This window comes from Bos mutus, chromosome 5 (genome assembly GCF_027580195.1).
Source record: "Bos mutus isolate GX-2022 chromosome 5, NWIPB_WYAK_1.1, whole genome shotgun sequence".
NCBI classification, from domain to species: Eukaryota; Metazoa; Chordata; class Mammalia; order Artiodactyla; family Bovidae; genus Bos; species Bos mutus.
The window spans coordinates 98517965-98540597 of record NC_091621.1 but is presented as its reverse complement, the minus strand read 5'-3'; the positions used below and the strand labels follow the sequence as shown (position 1 = coordinate 98540597).

At 37.9% G+C, this 22633-nt stretch overlaps 1 protein-coding gene across 1 annotated transcript; it reads right to left on the bottom strand.

Annotated features, from left to right (window-relative positions):
* Nucleotides 1-1351: 1351 nt before the first annotated feature.
* Nucleotides 1352-2038, bottom strand: L1TD1 (LINE1 type transposase domain containing 1). Its single transcript, XM_070370142.1, has one exon. The coding sequence runs from the start codon at nt 2036-2038 to the stop codon at nt 1352-1354; it is 687 nt and encodes a 228-aa protein (XP_070226243.1).
* Nucleotides 2039-22633: the final 20595 nt, after the last annotated feature.

The following is a 22633-nucleotide window of genomic DNA, read 5'->3' as shown; positions in this document are numbered from 1 at the left end:
TTGATAAAGGCTTGAGAAAGAACATAAAAAAAAAATAGGTGGAGAAATTAGAGAATGTAAATTAAATAAGTGGGAGCACTGAATATGAAATAGAAAAAGTGAAACAAACTAGATAAAGGTAAAAAATTTCCGAGGCAAGAGTACTGGAGTGGGCTGCCATTGCCTTCTCCCCACCCCCCCCCCCAAATAAAAATCATCAGAATCCAGTTGTTTTTAAACATGACTGCTCACTAGAAACATAACTGGAGCTCTGGCAAAACCAATAAAATATTGTAAAGTAATTAGCCTCCAATTAAAATAAATAAATTTATATTAAAAATTCAAGATAATTCTGATATGCATCTGGATTTTAAAAAGTGATTACATGGTGTATTATTAGGTACTAGTTTTGGTGATATCAGTTCAGTTCAGTCACTCAGTCGTGTCCGACTCTTTGCGACCCCATGAATTGCAGCACGCTAGGCCTCCCTATCCATCACCAACTCCTGGTGTTCACCCAAGCTCATGTGCATTGAGTCGGTGATGCCATCCAGCCATCTCATCCTTTGTCATCCCCTTCTCCTCCTGCCCCCAATCCCTCCCAGCATCAGAGTCTTTTCCAATGAGTCAACTCTTCGCATGAGGTGGCCAAAGTATTGGAGTTTCAGCTTTAGCATCATTCCTTCCAAAGAACACCCAGGACTGATCTCCTTTAGGGTAGACTAGTTGGATCTCCTTGCAGTCCAAGGGACTCTCAAGAGTCTTCTCCAACATCACAGTTTAAAAGCATCAATTCTTCGGTGCTCAGCTTTCTTCACAGTCCGACTCTCACATCCATACATGACTACTGGAAAAACCATAGCCTTGACTAGATGAACCTTTGTTGGCAAAATACTGTCTCTGCTTTTTAATATGCTATCTAGGTTGGTCATAACTTTCCTTCCAAGGATATAGAGTTCTATTTGGTGATATAGAGTTCTATTATTTTTCTGTTGGCCAATCATGATACAAAGGTATTAAGTGAGTAATATTTACATAATCACAAAAGTAAAAGATGTTTATCAGTTTTCACAATCAATAGCTAGACAAAAAACAAAAGATAATTAAAACTGGGAACCATAATGGGAATATAATTAATTTAACAATATAGAATAATTACATACAGTTTGAGAGGGTTAAGCAGAATGATGTGGTAAGTGGAAGTACATGCATGCAGATGTCTTCATCCACCCAGCCAGTCTATGCCTTTTGGTTGGCACATTTAATCCATTTACATTTAAGGTAGTTATTGATATGTACGATCATATTAGCATTTTCTTAATTATTTTGAGTTTATTTTCTGTAGGTGTTTTCCTTCTCTTGTGTTTCCTGCCTAGAGAAGTTCCTTTAGCACTTGTTGTAAGGCTGACTTGATGGTGTTGAATTCTCTTAACTTTTGCTTGTCTGCAAAGCTTTTGATTTCTCCATCAAATCTGAAGGACAGTCTTGCTGGGTAGAGTATTCTTGGTTGTAGGTTCTTCCCTTTCATCATTTTGAATATGTCATGCCATTCCCTGCTGGCTTGTAGAGTTTCTGCTGAGAAATCACCTGATACTCTGATGGAAGTTCCCTTGTATATTATTTTTTGTTTTCTCCTTGTGGCTTTTAATATTTTACCTTTGTCTTTAATTTTTGTCAGTTTGATTATTATGTTTCTCAGTGTGGTGCTTCTTGGGTTTATCCTGCCTGGGACTTTCTGTGCTTCCTGGAATTGGTGGATTATTTCCTTTCCCACATTAGGTATGTTTTCAACTATTATCTCTTCAAATGTTTTCTTAGGTCCTTTCTCTCTCTCTTCTGCTTCTGGGACCCCTATAATGCCAATGTTCATGCATTTAATGTTGTCCCAGAGGTCTCTTAGGCTGTCTTCATTTCTTTTCATTCCTTTTTCTATAGTCTGTTCTGTAGCAGTGATTTCCACCATTCTGTCCCACAGGTCATTTATCTGTGCATCTGCCTCAGTTATTCTGCTATGGATTCCTTCTAGTGTACTATTCATCTCTGTTTGTTTGTTCTTCATTTCTCATATGTCTTTGGTAAAGATTTCTTTCATCTTCTCAATATTTGCCTCCATTCTTTTCTGAGATCCTGAATCATTTTCACTATCATTAGTCTGAATTCTTTTCCTGGAATGTTGCCTATCTCCACTTCACTTAGTCGTTTCTCTGGGGTTTAATCTTGTCCCTTCATCTGGGACATAACTTTATGCTTTTTCATCTTGATTAACTTTCTATAATATGGCTTTTTTTTTTTTTTTAGTCACTGTGAGACTGTGTTTCTTCTTGGTTCTTCTGTCTGCCTTCTGATGGAGCAGGCTAAGAGATTTGTGTGAACTTCCTGATGGGAGGGACTGGTGATGGGAAAAAAGAGGTGTTGCTCTGGTGAACAGGGCCTTGCTCAGTAAAACTTTAATCCATTATCTGCTGATGGGTGGGGTTGCACCCCCTCCCTGGTAGTTGTTTGGTCTGAGGTGACCCAGCCCTTGGGTCTAGAGGATCTATAGTAGAGTTAATGGAAAACTCCAAGAAGGTTTACACCAAAGAGGACCTTCCCATACCAGTGCCCCTGTCCCTGTGATGAGCCCCTGCTGTCCCATACCTCCACCAAGGAATGGATAAAGAAGATGTGGTGCATATATATAATGATTTTTTATCTTTAAAAAAAAATAAATTTATTTATTTTAATTGGAGACTAATTACTTTACAATATTGTATTGTTTTTGCCATATATCAACATGAATCCGCCACAAGTATACATGTGTTCCCCATTCTGAACCCCCCTCCCACCTCCCTGCCCGTACCATTCATCTGGGTCATCCCAGTGCACCAGCCCCGAGCATCTTGTATCCTGCATCGAACCTGGACTGGCGATTTGTTTCATACATGATATTATACATGTTTCAATGCCATTCTCCCAAATCATCCCACCATCTCCCTCTCACACAGAGTTCAAAAGACTGTTCTATACATCTGTGTCTCTTTTCCTGTCTTGCATACAGGGTTATCATTACCATCTTTCTAAATTCCATATATATGCATTAGTATACTGTATTAGTGTTTTTCTTTCTGGCTTACTTCACTCTGTATAATAGGCTCCAGTTTCATCCACCTCATTAGAACTGATTCAAATGTATTCTTTTTAATGGCTGAGTAATACTTCATTGTGTCAACCATAGAAAAACTATGAAATAATACCATTTTTAAACAATGTGGATAGGCCTAGAGATTACCATACTAAGTGAAGTCAGTCACACAAAGAAAGTCAAATATCCTATGATATATTTACATGTGAAATCTAATTTTTTTTTTAAATGAAGCAATTGAACTTATTTACCAAACAGAAACAGACTCACAGACTTGGAAAACAAATTTATAGTTACCTAAGGGTAAATGTGGTGGGAAGGTATAAATTAGGAGCTTAAGATTACCATATTTATACTACTATATATGAGTGATGTCAACAAAGGTCTACTGTCTAGCACAGGGAACTCTATTCAACATTCTATAGTAACTTATATAAGAAAGTTATATATATATATATATATATATATATATATATATATATATAAAATTATATATAACATATATATATGCGAGGTCCAGCCCCGGCTGATCCAGGGTATTCGAAGGGGAGACAGCATCGGCTATTAATTTAAATATTCATCAAAGATATAAAGAGTAATAGAATGAGGATAGCTCAGTAGGAAAATTCAATGGAGAAAAGAGGCTGAGTAGCTTGGTTTACACGGAAAATCAATATAACCTGTGACACCAGGTTAGCTCTGACCACGGAGGCCACAGGCGCCCTCTTGAATAGCGGAAGGTGCCCCACCTTAGACACCTTCTCGAGTGGGTCTCAGAAGCCCAGGCAAACAAATGGTCGCAAAGGACCTCCGCTCCAGATGGAAACTTCAGCCGGAATGTGAAAAGAAAGAATGACATGAAAAAAAAAAAAAAAAAAAGAATGACATGGAGAGACCAAGCTTCGGTGAGCAAGGCCCACAGCTTTATTTTCAACAGGGGCTTTTATACCCTAAGTTGTACATACAGGATAATAGGGGATGTGAGATCATACAAAGTCAGCAGTCTTTGATCCTTATCGAAACCAGGGTTTCTTTTTTGCAAACTTATCTTATACAAATGGTTTAGGTGATTTACATCATCTTCTGGCCAGAAGGCCTATTAACATTTTATGACTCTTGACAAAGGTTTGTCAACCGTAAGACTTATTTTCTCTAAGAGTAATTATTTTAAGGTTTGGTGCCATCCTCCAAAGGTGTTAGATAAAGTTGCATTCCTATAGGGCAGAGGTGCAGTGGGTTTACAACAAAGGAAAGAATTTATTACCTGAAGGGTCTAAAGTTGCTAACACCAAGGCCACTACTTATTTTTTCTACATACCAACTATATTAATTAATACACATTCAAGGATACAATACAGGGGATGTGGAAACTTGGCAACAAGCATTGGCTCAGGCTCATCAATGAAATCTTTTACTAGTTTTATTCTGACAGTTTCTAACTCTCTGAGAGGCTCTAAGCTATTTGAATATCTTAAGCTTCCTGTGCCTCTCGAGGCTGGGAGACTGTAAACAATCGTATGCATAGCTGTAGGAGTCTGGGTAAACTTGTCAGGTGAGTTAGAGAGCTATCTGATGGGTTTAGATTTAAACACTCCTAATGCCCAAGAACTTTATTAATGGAGCTGTAAGTTAACTCTTTGTCAGAGAGAGCTAGATGGTGGTGGGGGACAGCCCCCAGTAAAGTCAGAGGTGAGAGCACAAAGCAATAAAGTAGGCAGACTCTGGTTTTTTGGAGGTAGATGCTTGAGAATATCCAGGGGGACTCCTGAGGCTCGATCCCACCTTTGCATATGCTGAGCCTCCTTCCTCATGACCTTTGCCATGAGTGGAGTGCCTCTCATGGCTCCTGGCATATATATATATATATATATATATATATATATATATGTATTAGTTCAGCTCAGTCGCTCACTCATGTCTGATTCTTTGCAACCCCATAGACTGAAGCATGTCTGGCTTTCCTGTCCTTCACCAACTCCCAGAACTTGCTCAAACTCATGTCAATTGAGATGGGGATGCCATCCAACCATCTCATCTTCTGTCATCCCATTTACTCCTGCCTTCAAGCCTTCCCAGCATAAGGGTCTTTTCTAAAGAGTCAGTTCTTCAAATCAGGTGGCCAAAGTATTGGAGCTTCAGCTTCAGCATCAGCCCTTCCGATGAATATTCAAGACTGATTTTCTTCAGGATTGACTGGTTTGATCTCCTTGAAGTCCAGGGGACTCTCAAGAATCTTCCCCAGTTCCATAGTTCAAAAGCATCAGTTCTTTGGTGCTCAGCTTTCTTTATGGTCCAACTCTCAAATGAATAAGCAGAAGTAGATGTTTTTCTGGAACTCTCTTGCTTTTTCTATGATCCAGTGGATGTTGGAAATTTGATCTCTTGTTTCTCTGCTTTTTCTAAATATAGCTTGAACATCTGGAACTTCTCAGTTCATGTACTGTTGAAGCCTTGCTTGAAGAATTTTGAGCATTACTTTGTTAGTGTGTGAGGTGAATGCAATTGTGCAGTAGTTTGAATATTCTTTGGCATTGCCTTTCTTTGTGATTGGGATGAAAATTGACCTTTTCCAGTCCTGTGGCCACTGCTGAGTTTTCCAAATTTGCTGGCATATTGAGTGCAACACTTTCACAGCATCATCTTTTAAGATTTGAAAGAGCTCAGCTGCAATTCCATCACCCCCACTAGCTTTTTTCATAGTGATGCTTCCTAGGCCCACTTCACTTTGCACTCCAGGATGTCTGGCTCTAGGTGAGTGATCACACCATCGTGGTTATCTGGGTCATTAAATCTTTTTAGTGTAGTTTTTCTTTGTATCTTCTGCTTCTGTTAGGTCCATATTGTGTTAGTTTCTCAAGCTTCTGTTAGGTCCATATTGTGTTAGCTCTAGGTATGCATGAAAGTGATTTGTATGTATGTGTGTGTGTGTGTGTGTGTGTGTGTGTATATATATATATATATATATATATATATATACATGAATATACATGAGTATCAAGTATATATAAATATATATATATATATGAATCCCTTTTATGTATACATGAAACTAACACACAGTTGTAAATCAATTATCCTCCAGTATAAAATAAAAATTAAATAAAAAATAATAATTCAGTGCCAAGTGCTCCTTTATTTAAATTTTAATAAGGAGTAACCAAAAGCAATTACAAATATTTTCAAAAGCAATGCCTATATGAATTGACAAGAAAAGGTTTAAATTACTATAGCACGACAAGGTGAAAAAGAATCAAGAAGGCACTATAATGGTATGAAGCAGAATTAACATTTATCTCATTTTAATCTATGAAAATCAATCTAATAGTTTTTATAGTAGCCACCAGTCATTTATTTCACAGGCTAAACTCAGGGATAATTTCCAATGTTTACTTTCTTTCTTTTTTTTTTTGGTAGATCCTAGTGACACACAAATGTTCATTATAGAGGAAAAATGCTAGTACAAAATACTTGATCAGAAAAGTTAACTTAAAAAGTGATCATACATCTGTGTCTCTTTTGTTGTGTTGCATACAGGGTTATCGTTACCATCTTTCTAAATTCCATATATATGCGTTAGTATACTGTATTGGTGTTTTTCTTTCTGGCTTACTTCACTCTGTATAATAGGCTCCAGTTTCATCCACCTCATTAGAACTGATTCAAATGTATTCTTTTTAATGGCTGAGTAAAGTAATTAGCCTCTAATTAAAATAAATAAATTTAATTTAAAAAGTGATCATATTAATAGATCTAGTTTAATTCACATTATGGGAGAAACTAGCCAGAAAGCCTCAAAGGAGAATTCTGTATTAAACATGAAGAGAAGAATTCCTAGAGTTTTATAGAGGTATAGTAAGAGAAGTCAATCAAAATTTAGTTATTTCTGTCAAAAACACAATTGGAAAAAAATAGTACTTTAGTAATGTGTAGGTTGAGCAGTGTAGATTTAAGAGTAGTTTAGGTTCAAGAGCAGCTTCTCCAGTGGCTCAGCAGGTAAAGAGTTTGCATGCAGTGCAGGAGATACAGGAAATGTCAGTTCAATCCCTGGGTCAGGAAGTCCCCAGAAGAAGGAAATGACAACCTACTCCAGTACTCATGCCTGGGAAATCCTGTGGACAGAGGAGTCTGGTGGGTTGCAAAGAGTCAACCTCAATGCAGTGACTAACACTTTCTTTTCACTTCAGATTGAGCAGTTTAGGTTTCAACACTTCAGGTTGAGCAGTTTAGGTTTATCACGAAGGGTAGAAGAAATATAAACAGAAAATTTAATGATATGTGAGGGTCACAGTAAGAAATTTTCAGCCCTTAAAGCTCTTTCCCACTCCCTCCATTTTGGTCAAGGGGTAGACTGAGTCTCATTGTTTGACTATAGCTGTGCATATATGTTAGAACTGTACAACTTGCATTAATTTAAGTCTCAGACTCTTTGTTGTTGCTGTTCAGGTGCTGAGTCCTGTTCAACTCTTTGCAACCCTATGGACTGCAGCACACCAGGCTTCCCTGCTTACCATCTTCCAGAGCTTGCTCAAACTCATTTTCCTTGAGTCAGTGATGCCATTCAACCATCTCATCCTCTGTCATCCCCTTCTCGTCCTGCGTTCAAACTTGCCCAGCATAAGGTTTTTTTCTAGTGAGTCAGCTCTTCAAATCAGGTGGCCAAAGTATTGGAGCTTCTGCTTCAGCATCAGTCCTTCTAATGAGTATTCAGGATTGATTTCCTTTAGGATTGACTACTTTGACTTCCTTGCAGTCCAAGAGACTCTCAAGAGTCTTCTCCAACACCACAATTCAAAAGCATTGGCTTCCAGCCTTCTTTATGGTCCATTTTTCACATCCATACATGACCACTGGAAAAACTATAGCTTTGACTCTAACACACCTTTGTCAGTAATGTCTCTGCTTTTTAATATGCTGTCCAGGTTGGTCATAGCTTTTCTTCCAAGGAGCAAGTGTATTTTAATTTCATGGCTGCAGTCACCATCTGCAGTGATTTTGAAGACCAAGAAAATAAAGTCTGTTACGGTTTCCATTGTTTCCCTATCTATTTGCCATGAAGTGATGGGACCAGAAGTCATGATCTTATTTTTTTGAATGTTGAGTTTTAAGCCAGTTTTTTCACTCTCCCCTTTCACCTTCTTCAAGAGGCTCCTTAGTTCCCCTTTCCTTTCATAAGGGTGGTGTCACCTGCATATCTGAGGTTATTGATATTTCTCCTGGCAATATTGATTCCAGCTTGTGCTTCATCCAGCCTTGCATTTTGCATGATATACCCTGCATATAAGTTAAATAAGCAGGGTCATAATATACAGCTTTGACATACTCTTTTCCCAATTTGGAACCAGTCTGTAGTTCCATGTCCAGTTGTAACTGTTGCTTCTTGACCTGCATACAGCTTTTTCAGGAGGCAGGTAAGATGGTCTGGTATTCCCATCTCTTGAAGAATTTTCCACAATATATTGTGATCCACAAGGCCAATGAAGCAAAATGGATGTTTTTCTGGAATTCTCTTGCTTTGTCTATGATACAGCTAATATTAGTAATTTGTTTTCTTTCTCCTCTGCCTTTTCTAAATGCAGCTTGATCATCTGGAAGCTCTTGGTTCACATGGTGTTGAAGCATATCCTGGAGAACTTTGGGCATTACTTTGCTAGTATTAAATGAGTGCAATTATGTGGTAGTTTGAACATTCTTTGCCATTACCCTTCTTTGGGATTGGAATGAAAACAGATTTTTCCAGTCCTGTGGCCACTGCTGAGTTTTCCATATTTGCTGGCATATTGAGTATAACACTTTAACAGCATCATCTTTTAGGGTTTTAAATAGCTCAGCTGGAGTTTCATCACTTCCACTAGTATTGCTCAGAGTGATACTTCCTAAGGCCCACTTGACTTTGCAGTCCAGGGTGTCTGGCTCTAGGTGATTGATCACACCATTGTGGTTATCTGAGTCATTAAGATATTTTTGGTATAGTTTTTCTGTGTATTCTTACCTGCATTTCTTAATATCTTCTGCTTCTGTTAGGTCCATACCATTTCTGTTCTTTATTGTGCCCATCTTTCCTAGTAAAGTAATGGTCAAAATTCTCCAAGCCAGGCTTCAGCAATACAGTGAACCGTGAACTTCCAGATGTTCAAGCTGGTTTTAGAAAAGGCAGAGGAACCAGAGATCAAATTGCCAACATCCACTGGATCATCAAAAAAGCAAGAGAGTTCCAGAAAAACATCTATTTCTGCTTTATTGACTATGCCAAAGCCTTTGACTGTGTGGATCACAAAACCTGTGGAAAATTCTTCAAGAGATGGGAATACCAGACCACCTGACCTGCCTCTTGAGAAACCTATATACAGGTCAGGAAGCAACAGTTAGAACTGGACATGGAACAACAGACTGGTTCCAAATAGGAAAAGGAGCACGTCAAGACTGTTTATTGTCACCCTGCTTATTTAACTTTTATGCAGAGTACATCATGAGAAACGCGGGGCTGGACGAAGCACAAGCTGGAATCAAGATTGCCAGGAGAAATATCAATCACCTCAGATATGCAGATGACACCACCCTTATGGCAGAAAGTGAAGAGGAACTAAAAATGTTCCTCTTTTTTTAAGTGGAACTGAAAGTGAAAGTGAAAGAGGAGAGTGAAAAAGTTGGCTTAGAGCTCAACATTCAGAAAACGAAGATCATGGCATCTGGTCCCATCACTTCATGGGAAATAGATGGGGAAACAGTGGAAACAGTGTCAGACTTTCTTTTTTTGGGCTCCAAAATCACTGCAGATGGTGACTGCAGCCATGAAATTAAAAGACGCTTACTCCTTGGAAGGAAAGTTATGACCAACCTAGATAGCATACTGAAAAGCAGAGACATTACTTTGCCAACAAAGGTCCATCTAGTCAAGGCTATGGTTTTTCCAGTAGTCATGGAAAAACCATATGGATGTGAGAGTTGGACCGTGAAGAAGGCTGAGCGCCAATGAATTGATGCTTTTGAACTGTGGTGTTGGAGAAGACTCTTGAGAGTCCCTTGGACTGCAAGGAGATCCAACCAGTCCATTCTGAAGGAGATCAGCCCTGGGATTTCTTTGGAAGGAATGATGCTAAAGCTGAAACTCCAGTACTTTGGCCACCTCATGTGAAGAGTTGACTCATTGGAAAAGACTCTGATGCTGGGAGGGATTAGGGGCAGGAGGAGAAGGGGATGACAGAGGATGAGATGGCTGGATGTGCATGACTTGATGCACATGAGCTTGGGTGAATTCAAGGAATTGGTGATGGACAGGGAGGCCTGGCCTGCTGTGATTCATGGGGTCACAAAGAGTCGGACACAACTGAGCAACTGAACTGAACTGAAGTGAACTGAAAAATGTGAGACAGACAAATACTCTTTGATATCACTTATATACCAAATTTTAAAAAATGCAATAAATATATATGCAAAACAAAGAGATTCACAGATATAGAAAACTAACAGTTACCTCATGGGAGAGGTAAAGTGGGGAGGGGCAAATTGTGGGTATGGGATTAAGAAATACAAATTAGTATGTATGAAGTAGATAAGTGACAAGAATATATTATGTAGCACAGACATAAGACATTATCTTATAATAACCTTTAATGAAGTTTAATCTATAAGTATACTGAATTGTTATTGTATACACATGAAATAAACATAATATTGTAAATCAACTATGCTTCAATTAATAATTAATAAATTAGATTTCAGAAAATAAATTAGTTGTAATATAATGTATTTATATTTTTAATTAGCAGAGATTGTCTAACATTTAGAAAATATCTGTGAATATTATACATGTTAAAAGTGGGAAAAATACTTTACAGAAATTTAGATAAGCACAAGATAAGATTTTAATATTATTTGGATGAAAATTCCCAATGGAAATCATCCTGAATTTTTTCCATGAAAACAAAGATTACCCAAGGAAAGGAAACAATTGATTCACAGTATTATAGGCATTTTACTTGAATTAGTTTATTTATTATTCACTGAAACTACAAAGGCTTGTGTTATGTTCCTTAAGCTTTTAGAGAAGAGAATGAGAGATGTTTGGGAAATGTTACATATCTGATGTGTCAGAATGGGTTTTCAATCCTGTTCAATATGACCTAAAAGTCCATGCTCTTTCCACTTCACCAAGTTCTCAAAATAACCATGACCTTTCAAATATAAAAAGATGAAACTCTAAGAATAAACTAAGTATACTGACAGCTAAAGCCTCTGTCTTCTGAGGAATGCTTTAAATAGAAGAACATATAAAAGAAAAATTGAGTTTCAATAAAACAGAATGTATCCATCCAGAATTTTATTTCCAACTTTCAATTTATGGTCTCAAATAGATATTTTAAGCACAAAACAAGGTGACAGTCAAATTGTTACTGACCAGAGTTCTTAAACATCCTTAATCAATAGAATTTGATAAGAGGCTAGACAAGATATTCAGCAAGGCTTTTTGGGGCTCCTAGTGCAGCTTAGGTGGTCTGCCTACACCTTTGGTGGTGTTGAATGCAGAGGGCATGTGCAGTATCCTGTTTTTGCTCTTGGCTTTTCAGAAGTGGCAGTTGGATTTCTGATATTTTTGTAGCTTATGACAAGATATGTAATTTGCCTGAAGTGCACATGTACTCGGTTATCTTTAGTCTCTTATAATATCTTAGTATTCTGTTGCTTGAGGACTTGTGTCCAGGTATTTGTGTAGGTGAAGCACTGCAGCAAAGGGTTCCAAGTCCCAGGTCCAAGGCTGTCTTAAATGACATAATGTTGCTGAAACTCAGCCTCTGTTCATCAGTGCTGAACAGAAACACGGAGACAGAGTTTTGAGTGAAGTAGAAAAGAGTAGCTTTTATTGCTTTGCCGGGCAAAGGGGGCCAACAGTGGACTAATGCTCTGAAAACTGTGTGACCCACCATGGAGGGGTTAGTGAGGAGTTTTATAGTGTTAAAGGAGCAGGGTGTGATCAGCCCATGGAAAGTTTTTGGACTGGTTGGCATCAAGTTGAAATTTCGAGTATCATCAACATTCTGATTTCAACCAATCTAGGGTCTATGTTCTTGTGGTCAGCAGTTTTCATCTGGGGTGGGGGTGGGGGGCAGTATGCTTCCTGCAAAAGAGCTTAGGAATGTGTGTCAGGCCTTTATCTTTCAGGGAACTGGAAGCTTGGTGGTTCTGTTATGTGGCAGAATTATAGCCTAAATTATTACCAGTTCCTTAACCCTAAAGCCATGCTTTGTTTCTACATCTTCATGTTTCCCAGTCATTAACTCTTGAGTCAGCATTTTACTTCAGAAAACAAGGACACAGGGGCTTGTACACAGACAAGGGCTTGTACACAGTTTCAACTGGAAACAAAAAAGGATTAACATTTGACTCAGCTACAGACTAGTATCTGTGTGCTATTTATTATAATACAATGTTAATATAATCTAAAAATTTATATTTAGCATGTTCAAGTAAGCAATTTACTGGCTCTATGTTTTCCAATTAAAAGCTAAACTAATTGTATTTACTTTACAAATTTTTTCTTTCTTACAACTACATATCAGAAAAAATGGGTCTTTCTTTAGGCTCTCTCTACTGATCAGTAACCTCTTTATTTCTGTTAAGTATTCATTCCTTAAATGAACTATAAATTCTTACAATACTATAGCATTTCATGAAAAAGTCACTACCTAACTACCACTCTCTTGTAACAGAGAACAAACTTGACTCCATATTGGATGTATTCTTTTAGTTATAACCTTTGTGTTCTGCTGTCTGTGCTTAGTCTTGCTGACTCTGCACTTTTTCAAAAATAATATTTTCTATAGCTTGAAAATACTTGATAACCCATTTTCAAAGCTCTTCCTCTCAGGCTTAACCTTTAAAAGTATAACACATTCTTTCATACAGAGACAAAAGTTGCAAAACAGAATAACATTTGTCTTGCTGGAGGTTTACAGGAACAGCTTGATCAGACCTATATGGACAGCTGTAAGAACAAAGGATTAGCATATCCCCTCTGAAGTTTGGCTGGCACCAGGAAGTTCACATCAACCAGCCACACCCCCTCTCCTTTTACTATAAAAGAAGCCTGAATTCTAACTCTGAATAAGATGGTTCTTTGGGACTCTAGTCCACCATCTTCTTAGTCTGCTGGCTTTCCCAAATACAGTTGCTATTCCTTGTCCCAACACCTGATCTCTCACTAGCAGTATGAACTTGAACTCAGTAACACCCTCACACATGGTTAAAAATTATTCCCAACTCTTTAATTCCTTTGGCCAACTACATTTAGAATAAATCATCCTGGCAGATTCCTCAGGAGGCTAGGTAGTGTACGATCATAGGTTTATATTTTTGTATGGATGGCAAGTTACACCCAGCTCCTTCTCTGATTTTTTTCTAAGGCATCACAAAATATTATATATTCTGAATGGTGTTGTTTTTGAGTCTTGATAAATCACCCATCCAGGTACTGAAGCAGGTTCAGATCTCCTTTGTGAAAAGCATCTTGTGTTTCCCTACATTACCAAGAAGGGAAGATACCATATGAAGATTACATCCACCAGAAAGCATGATCTGGGGTATATAGCCACCATATTAGAAAATCAGCACTGCCCATGGTCATGTGGTTCTCACAATATAATAATGTTTCCTAAATTAGCAACATAAGATGAAAACAATCAGAAAATAAGATCTCATGTCTGCTTTTCAATGCCTAGCAAAAGCTTAGATAAAAGACATAATATTTAGAAATTCAATTTAGGAATGCTTTCGTTCCAAAATGGGGTGATTATCAGTCCAATCTGGCAAGTTTTTAGAAATGTCAATTCCTGGCTCTCACTCTCCAGATTCTCTTTTTGAATGGACCCAGGAAACTCTTAATAATAGAGTTTTAAGAGAGTTTAATGCTAAATAGAGTTTTGTTAAGAGAATGCACTGATCATAGAAAACACCCTCTTCCAACAACACAAGAGAAGACTCTACACATGGACATGACCAGGTGGTCAACACTGAAATCAGATTGATTATATTCTTTGCAGCCAAAGATGGAGAAGCTCTATACAGTCAGCAAAAACAAGACAGGGAGCTGACTGTGGCTCAGATCATGAACTCCTTATTGCCAAATTCAGACTTAAATTGAAGAAACTAGGGAAAACCACTAGACCATTCAAGTATGACCTAAATACAATCCCTTATGATTATACAGTGGAAGTGAGAAATAGATTTAAGGGATTAGATCTGATAGACAGAGTGCCTGATGAACTATGGAATGAGGTTCGTGACATTGTACAAGAGACAGGGATCAAGACCATCCACATGGAAAAGAAATGTAAAAAAGCAAAATGGCTGTCTGAGGAGGTCTTACAAATAGCTGAGAAAAGAAGAGAAGTGAAAAGCAAAGGAGAAAAGGAAAGATACAAGCATCTGAATGCAGAGTTCCAAAGAATAGCAAGAAGAGATAAGAAAGCCTTCCTCAGTGATCAATGCAAAGAAATAGAGGAAAACAACAGAATGGGAAAGACTAGAGATCTCTTCAAGAAACTTAGAGATACCAAGGGAACATTTCATACAAAGATGGGCTGGATAAAGGACAGAAATGGTATGGACCTCACAGAAGCAGAAGATATCAAGAAGAGGTGGCAAGAATACACAGAAGAACTGTACAAAAAAGATCTTCACGACCAAGATAATCACGAAGGTGTGATCACTCACTTAGAGCCAGACATCCTGGAATGTGAAGTCAAATGGGCCTTAGAAAGCATCACTATGAACAAAGCTAGTGGAGGTGATGGCATTCCAGTTGAGCTACTTCAAATCCTGGAAGATGATGCTGTGAAAGTGCTGCATTCAATATGTCAACAAATTTGGAAAACTCAGCAGTGGCCACAGGACTGGAAAAGGTCAGTTTTCATTCCAATCCCAAAGGAAGGCAATGGCAAAGAATGCGCAAACTACCACACAATTGCACTCATCTCACACGCTAGTAAAGTAATGCTCAAAATTCTCCAAGCCAGGCTTCAGCAGTACATGAATCATGAACTTCCAGATGTTCAAGCTGGTTTTAGAAAAGGCAGAGGAACCAGAGATCAAATTGCCAACATCTGCTGGATCATCAAAAAAGCAAGAGAGTTCCAGAAAAACATCTATTTCTGCTTTATTGACTATGCCAAAGCCTTTGACTGTGTGGATCCCAATAAACTATGGAAAATTCTGAAAGAGATGGGAATACCAGACCACCTGACCTGCCTTTTGAGAAACCTATATGCAGGTCAGGAAGCAAGAGTTAGAATTGGACATGGAACAACAGACTGGTTCCAAATAGGAAAAGGAGTAGTCAAGGCTGTATATTGTCACCCTGCTTATTTAACTTATACGCAGAGTACATCATGAGAAACGCGGGGCTGGATGAAGCACGAGCTGGAATCAAGATTGCCGGGAGAAATATCAATCACCTCAGATATGCAGATGACACCACCCTTATGGCAGAAAGTGAAGAGGAACTAAAAAGCCTCTTGATGAAAGTGAAAGAGGAGAGGGGAAAAGTTGGCTTAAAGCTCAACATTCAGAAAATGAAGATCATGGCATCCGGTCCCATCACTTCATGGGAAATAGATGGGGAAACAGTGGAAACTGTGTCAGACTTTCTTTTTATGGGCTCCAAAATCACTGCAGATGGTGACTGCAGCCATGAAATTAAAAGATGCTTACCCCTTGGAGGGAAAGTTATGACCAACCTAGATAGCATATTGACAAGCAGAGACATTACTTTGCCAACAAAGGTCCACCTAGTCAAGGCTATGGTTTTTCCAGTGGTCATGTATGGATGTGAGAGCTGGACTGTGAAGAAAGCTGAATGCCGAAGAATTGATGCTTTTGAACTGCGGTGTTGGAGAAGACTTTTGAGAGTCCCTCGGACTGCAAGGAGATCCAATTAGTCAATCTTAAAGGAAATCAATCCTGAATATTCATTGAAAGGACTGATTCTGAAGCTGAAGCTCCAATACTTTGGTCACCTGATCTGAAGAACTGACTCACTGGAAAGGACCCTGATGCTGGGAAATATTGAAGGCAGGAGGAGAAGGGGATGATAGAAGATGAGATGGTTGGATGGCATCACTGATTCAATGGACATGAGTTTGAGCAAGCTCCAGGATTTGGTGGTGGACAAGGAAACCTAGCATGCTGCCGTACATGGGGTCGCAAAGAGTCAGACATGGCTGAGCAACTGAACTGAACTGAACAGAGGACTGGTATTTTGTTTCCTCTCCCTCCCCCCCCCGCCCCGATTCCTGACTTCTCCATTTACATCTTCATTCATTACCCGATCATACAAAGCATCTGAACTGCTTGAATCATAGAGTTTCTACTAGATATCAGTTACTATCCTAAACCCTGTAAATAAAATATTTAACTCTCATAATGTTCTAATCTGTTCTGCTTAAGCTGATATAACAAAATTCCAAAGACTTAGTGGCTTAAAAATACAAATTTATTTCTCATCATTCTGAACACTGAGAAGTCCAAGACCAAAGCACCAGAAGATTCGGTGTCTGGTAAGAGCCCTTTTCCTGGACAGGTCACTATCCTTATATTGTGAAAGGTGACAAGGGAGTTCTCTGGATCCCTTTTATATGAGCACTAATGAGGGCAAAGCCCACACAAAAATTCCATCTCCAAATACCATCATACTGGAGTTTAGGTTTCAGCATCTGAATTTTGAAGGGAACACAGACATTCAATCTTCAGCACATAACAAACCTTAAAGAGAGATATTGTCTTCAATCCACCTTTCAAATGAGAAAGCTGGTTTAAATAAAGAAATTAAATATCTTTCTGACAGTCATGCTCTTAGTGATTAGCACATATACAATTTGAATATAGAATCAATTCTTTTGTTTGCTGTGGTATCCTCCTTTAAGATGATTTTTGTTTTTAATGTGTCTCACGTAATTTGGGTGGTGGGTGGGTGGGAAGGGAACAACAAGCCAGAAACGGAAAAAGCAATTTGACAAGTAATGTTTTGTATGTGATTTTTAATGATTTTACTATATTAAGCTTTGACTTAATCTATGGCCTATGTCTGAAATAGAGAAATACAAAGTACAGCAATAAAAATATTCAGTTTTCACCTTCCTCAGGAAATGATCTTCAAGAGAAACATAAGCATTCTTCTCTCTCATTTAAGACAATAAACAAACTAGACTATTTCCATATTATACAATTGAATGCATCTTTTATTATTATTTCTAAATACCATCTTTCCATTAGAAGCTGTTTTCTGCAATAAAGTATAAAAAGTAAAATAAATATAAATAATATTTATCAAATGATGTAGAAATTCTCACTTATTTAAAGTCCCAGTAGATTATAATCTAAATACAACTAATTATAAATTTACACCTAATACAATAGATTCCTATTTTTTTTTGCTGGATATTGTTTAAAATATTTCTCAATAAATACTAGAGAGAATCTACAATACCTAAGTCTTGTTCAAAAATGGCTTAATTATGTAGCTACATGACCAATATAATGACTTCAAATTAATATGATATGCCAAGGGATAGTCATTCCAGACTGCCTTGGAAATCTTTGGCTTTGGCTATGCAGAGGCTCAGATGTCTGCTCTTCAGTCTCAAGTCACTTCTGACTCTTTAGAAGCCCAAGGACTATAGCACAACAGATTCCTCTGTTCTCCATTATATCTCAGAGTTTGCTCAAATTCATGATCACTGAGTCGATGATGCTATCTAACCATCCCATCTTCTGCTTCCCCCTTCTCCTTTTGCCGTCAATCTTTCCCAGCATCAGGATCTTTTCCAAAGAGTCAGATTTTCACATCAGGTTGTTAAAGTATTGGAATTTAAACTTCAGCAACTTCAGGAGCTTCAAGGTCAGTTTTCATTCCAATACCAAGGAAAGGCAATGCCAAAGAATGTTCAGTCTACTGCACATTTGCACTCATTTCACATGCTAGAAAGTAATGCTCAAAATTATCCAAGGTAGGCTTCAACAGTACATGAACTGACAAATTTCAGATGTTCAAGCTGGTTTTAGAAAAGGCAGAGGAACCAGAGATCAAATTGCCAACATCCATTGGATCATAGAAAAAGCAAGAGAATTCCATCTCTTCTACTGAAAAATCTACTTCAGCTTCATTGTACACTTAAGCCATTGACTGTGTGCTTGTGCTTAGTCACTCAGTCGTGTTTGACTCTTTGCAATCACATGGACTGTAGTCATCCAGGCTCCTCTGTCCTTGGGGATTCTCCAGGCAAGAATACTGGAGTGGGTTGCATGCCCTCCTCCAGGGAATCTTCCCCACCCAGAGATCAAACCCAGGTCTCCTGCATTACAAGCAGATTCTTTACCATCTGAACCATGAGGGGAGCCTATCATGTAAACTGTGGAAAATTCTTAAAGAGATAGGAATATCAGACTACCTTACTTGCCTCCTGAGAAACCTGTGTGCAGGTCAAGAAGCAACAGTTACAACCAGACATGGAACAACAGACGGGTTCAAAATTGGGAAAGGAGTATGTGAAGGGTGTATATTGTCACTCTGCTTATTTAACTTATATGCAGTGTACATCATGAGAAATGTCAAGCTGGATGAGGCACAATCAGAATCAAGATTGCCAGGAGAAATATCAATAACCTCAGATATGCAGGTGACACTACCCTTATGGCAAAAAGTAAAGAGGAACTAAAGAACCTCTTGATGAAAGTGTAAGAGGAGAGTGAAAAAGCTGGCTTAAAACTCAAAATTCAAAAAACAAAGATCATGGCATCCAGTCCCATCACTTCATGGCAAATAGATGGGGAAACAATGGAAACAGTGAGAGGCTTTATTTTGGGGGGCTCCAAAATCACTGCAGATGGTGACTGCAGCTATGAAATTAAAAGATACTTACTCCTTGGTGGAAAGTTATGACCAACCTAGACAATACATTAAAAATCAGAAACATGATTTTCTGAAACTTTGCCGACAGAGTTCCATATAGTTGAAGCTATGGTTTTTCCAGTAGTCATGTATGGATGTGAGAGTTGGACTATAAAGAAAGCTGAGCACTGAAGAATTGATGCTTTTGAACGGTAGTATTGGAGAAGACTCTTGAGAATCTTTTGGATTGCAAGGAGATCAAACCAGTCAATCCTAAAGGAAATCAATCCTAAATATTCATTGGAAGGACTGATGTTGAAACTGAAGCTCCAATACTTTGGCCACCTGATGTGAAGAGCTGATTCATTAGAAAAAACCCTGATGCTGGGAAAGATTGAACACAGGAGAAGGGGACAACAGAGGATAGTTGGATGGCATCACCGACTCAATGGACATGAGTTTGAGTAAGATTCAGGAATTGGTGATGGACAGGGAGTTGTGGTGTGATGCAGTCCATGAAGTTGCAAATAGTTGGACACTTACTGAGCAACTGAGCTGAACCAAACAACTTAAGCAACAGTCCTTCCAATGAATATTCAGTGTTGATTTCCTTTAAGATTGACTGGTGTGTTATCCTTGCAGTCTAAGGGACTCTCAAGTATCTTCTCCAGCACCACAGTTCAAAAGCATCGATTCTTCAATGCTCAGCCTTCTTTATGGACCAACTCTCACAACAGTACATGACTATTGGCAAAACCACAGCTTTGACTATATGGAATTTGTTAGCAAAGTGATATCTCTGCTTTTTAAAATGCTGTCTAGCTTTGTCACCTGAGTGAAAGGTGTCTAACACCTGTACTTAGTATTGAACATGAAACTAACAAAAGGAAATGCATCCAGCATCAGTGCAGAAAGTGAGCCAAAGAAGAAAAATTTTCAAAACTAAAAGCCACCCACACTCAATTAGGGATGGTATGGGGAGGGAGGTGGGAGGGGGGTTCAGGATGGGGAACATGTGTACACACGTGGTGGATTCATGTTGATGTATGGCAAAACCAATACAATATTGTAAAATAATTAGCCTCCAATTAAAATAAATAAATTTATATTAAAAAAGAAAACTCCTTATAGTCTCCTTGTATACTCTATTCTCTATTTCTAGCACAAATTACGTGTGTGTCTTCAATTTCAAACAGGAATTCTTTTATGATGCATGGAGCACTCTATATTGCTTTATCTGATAAATTTCACTTGGCATCACTTTGGGCCCTATTAATGTTCCATGTGCTTAGCTGCTCAGTTGTGTCTGACTCTTTGAGACCCCATGGACTGTAACCTGCCAGGTTCCTCTGTCCATGGGGGTTCTCCAGGCAAGAATACTGGAGAGGGTTGCCATGCCCACCTCCAGGAGACCTTCCCAACCTAGGGATTGAACCCAAGTCTCCCACATTGCAGGTGGATTCTTTACCATCTGAGCCACCAGGGAAGCCCATGTTCCATGTTAGAATATAAAACAGCAGCAAAATTAAAGAAAGCAAAAGCAAGGAAATGAAATAATCATAGGCATTAAGGTTGAACCATCTACTAAGTAACAATCTTATTCCTTACAGTATTGTTTCTGAGTATATAAACTTATATTGTGAAAGGCCAATGATTATAGGTCTAGTATAAACAAAATTTTATGCACGGGGGTTAAGAAAATCCTGAAAACTATGATGTAATGGACAATTCTTTTTTAGTCATTACCTAATTACCATTTTGCCATGTAGAGAAGCACTAGAGTTTCTGTTATGTAAATACAAAATTTAGCTGCTTTTTTCCCCACAGGAAATCATAGATCTTTGAATTATGAGGCATTATCTAGTTTAATTTGAGACTTAAAATCATATAACATTATGAAGTATTTAAATGTTGCCTAAAATTTAGCATTATGTATTGCAGCAATCCATAACAGAGGACTGTGTGATTTTAAATCCTGTTTTTGAATATTTCCCATTCCAGATTATTTTTGTGAGATATTGAGATAAAACTTCCAGATTATACTCTTTGCGATTGGCATACTAAAAATTAGTTTCGGGGCCAATAGGCTGCGAGGTCGGGGCCCGTGACGGTTAAACCGGGGCTGTAGATCAGGGCTGCCAGTCCCCGGGCAAAGTATTGAAAAAATAAATAAATAAAAAAAAAAAAAAAAAAAAAAAAATTAGTTTCAACACTTCTGAACATTTAGCAAGAGATCATAAACTATATTTGGACTAGCTAGCAAATTAGACTATCAAGCACTGGCTCAGAAGTGAAGAATGATATACCTAAGCATATAAAAAGCAGAAACTAATACTTTGCATACTTCAATTGAAACATACATTAAAAAAACATACAAACAAATATAAACTCAATCCCCAAACAAACAAATCAAGTGATCTCTTCCTAGTCATCCATCTCTTCTAAATTATAATGCAATAAAAAAATATCATGTATGTAATGGTAGGTAGGGAAGAAGAATGACAGCTTGAAAAAAAATTATATTTTTCCTAAATTAGTTTTTATGTTTTAAATCAATATGTTTTCAAAAATTAAATCTAAAATTTTAGTAAATGTAAATATATTATGGCCAACTGGAATCCCACAAATGCAAGATGAATTAATATGTAAAATTCATTGATATATTTCACGACAATAACAGACTAAAAAGGAAAACAAAAGAGCATATAGTTAAGTGAAAAATCTAAATTCCATTTCTGCAACATCTAAACTCTATTTCTGATAAGAATTCTCAGGGGATAGAAGAAACCTTCTTATACCTGATAAGGATATCTGATCTTTTAACTTCTATTTAACATTATACTGAATATTCTAACCAGTTCAATAAGGCAATAAAATGAGATGAAAGCCATTGACTGAAAAGGAAGGAATAAAACTGCTTTTATTCTATATATAATTATGTAGAAAGTCCTTCAGAATCTGCAAAAGCCAGTAAAGCATAAGAGGTGAGTTTAGTAAGCTTGCAAGTCAATATAGTGAGGAGGAAGGACTTATGTGTACCTACAGTGAAGAACTGGAATTTGTGACTAGCAAAAAAAAATTCCCAAATCATAAAATACATGAAATATTTAGTGACAAATTTGATGGAAAAAGTGCAAGATCTGTTCACTGACAACTACAAACTATTGCTGAGAGAAATTAAACAAGGCAAAATAAATGAAGAGATATACCACATTCATGGATCAAAGGATTTTATATTGTTAAAATTGTCAGCTATCCCTCAATTTTTCTGAGATTAAGAGCATAACAAATGGAAATCCAGTGTATTTTTTAAATCAACATATTGATTTCACAATGTATATAGAAATATAATGTACATGTGCTAAGTTGCTTGCTGTTGCTGCTAAGTCACATCAGTCGTGTCCAACTCTGTGCGACCCCAGAGATGTCAGCCCACCAGGCTCCCCCGTCCCTGGGATTCTCCAGGCAAGAACACTGGAGTGGGTTGCCATTTCTTTCTCCAATGCATGAAAGTGAAAGTGAAGTCGCTCAGTCGTGTCCACCTCTTCACGACCCCATGGACTGCAGCCTACCAGGCTCCTCCATCCATGGGATTTTCTAGGCAAGATTTGCTTGAGTCCTGTCCAACTCTTTTTGACCTCAAGGACTGTAGCCCT

Bases quoted from the DNA above. Each gene is read 5' to 3' on its own strand.
- L1TD1 (XM_070370142.1), bottom strand. From the start codon at position 2,038: ATGAAGAACAAACAAACAGAGATGAATAGTACACTAGAAGGAATCCAT.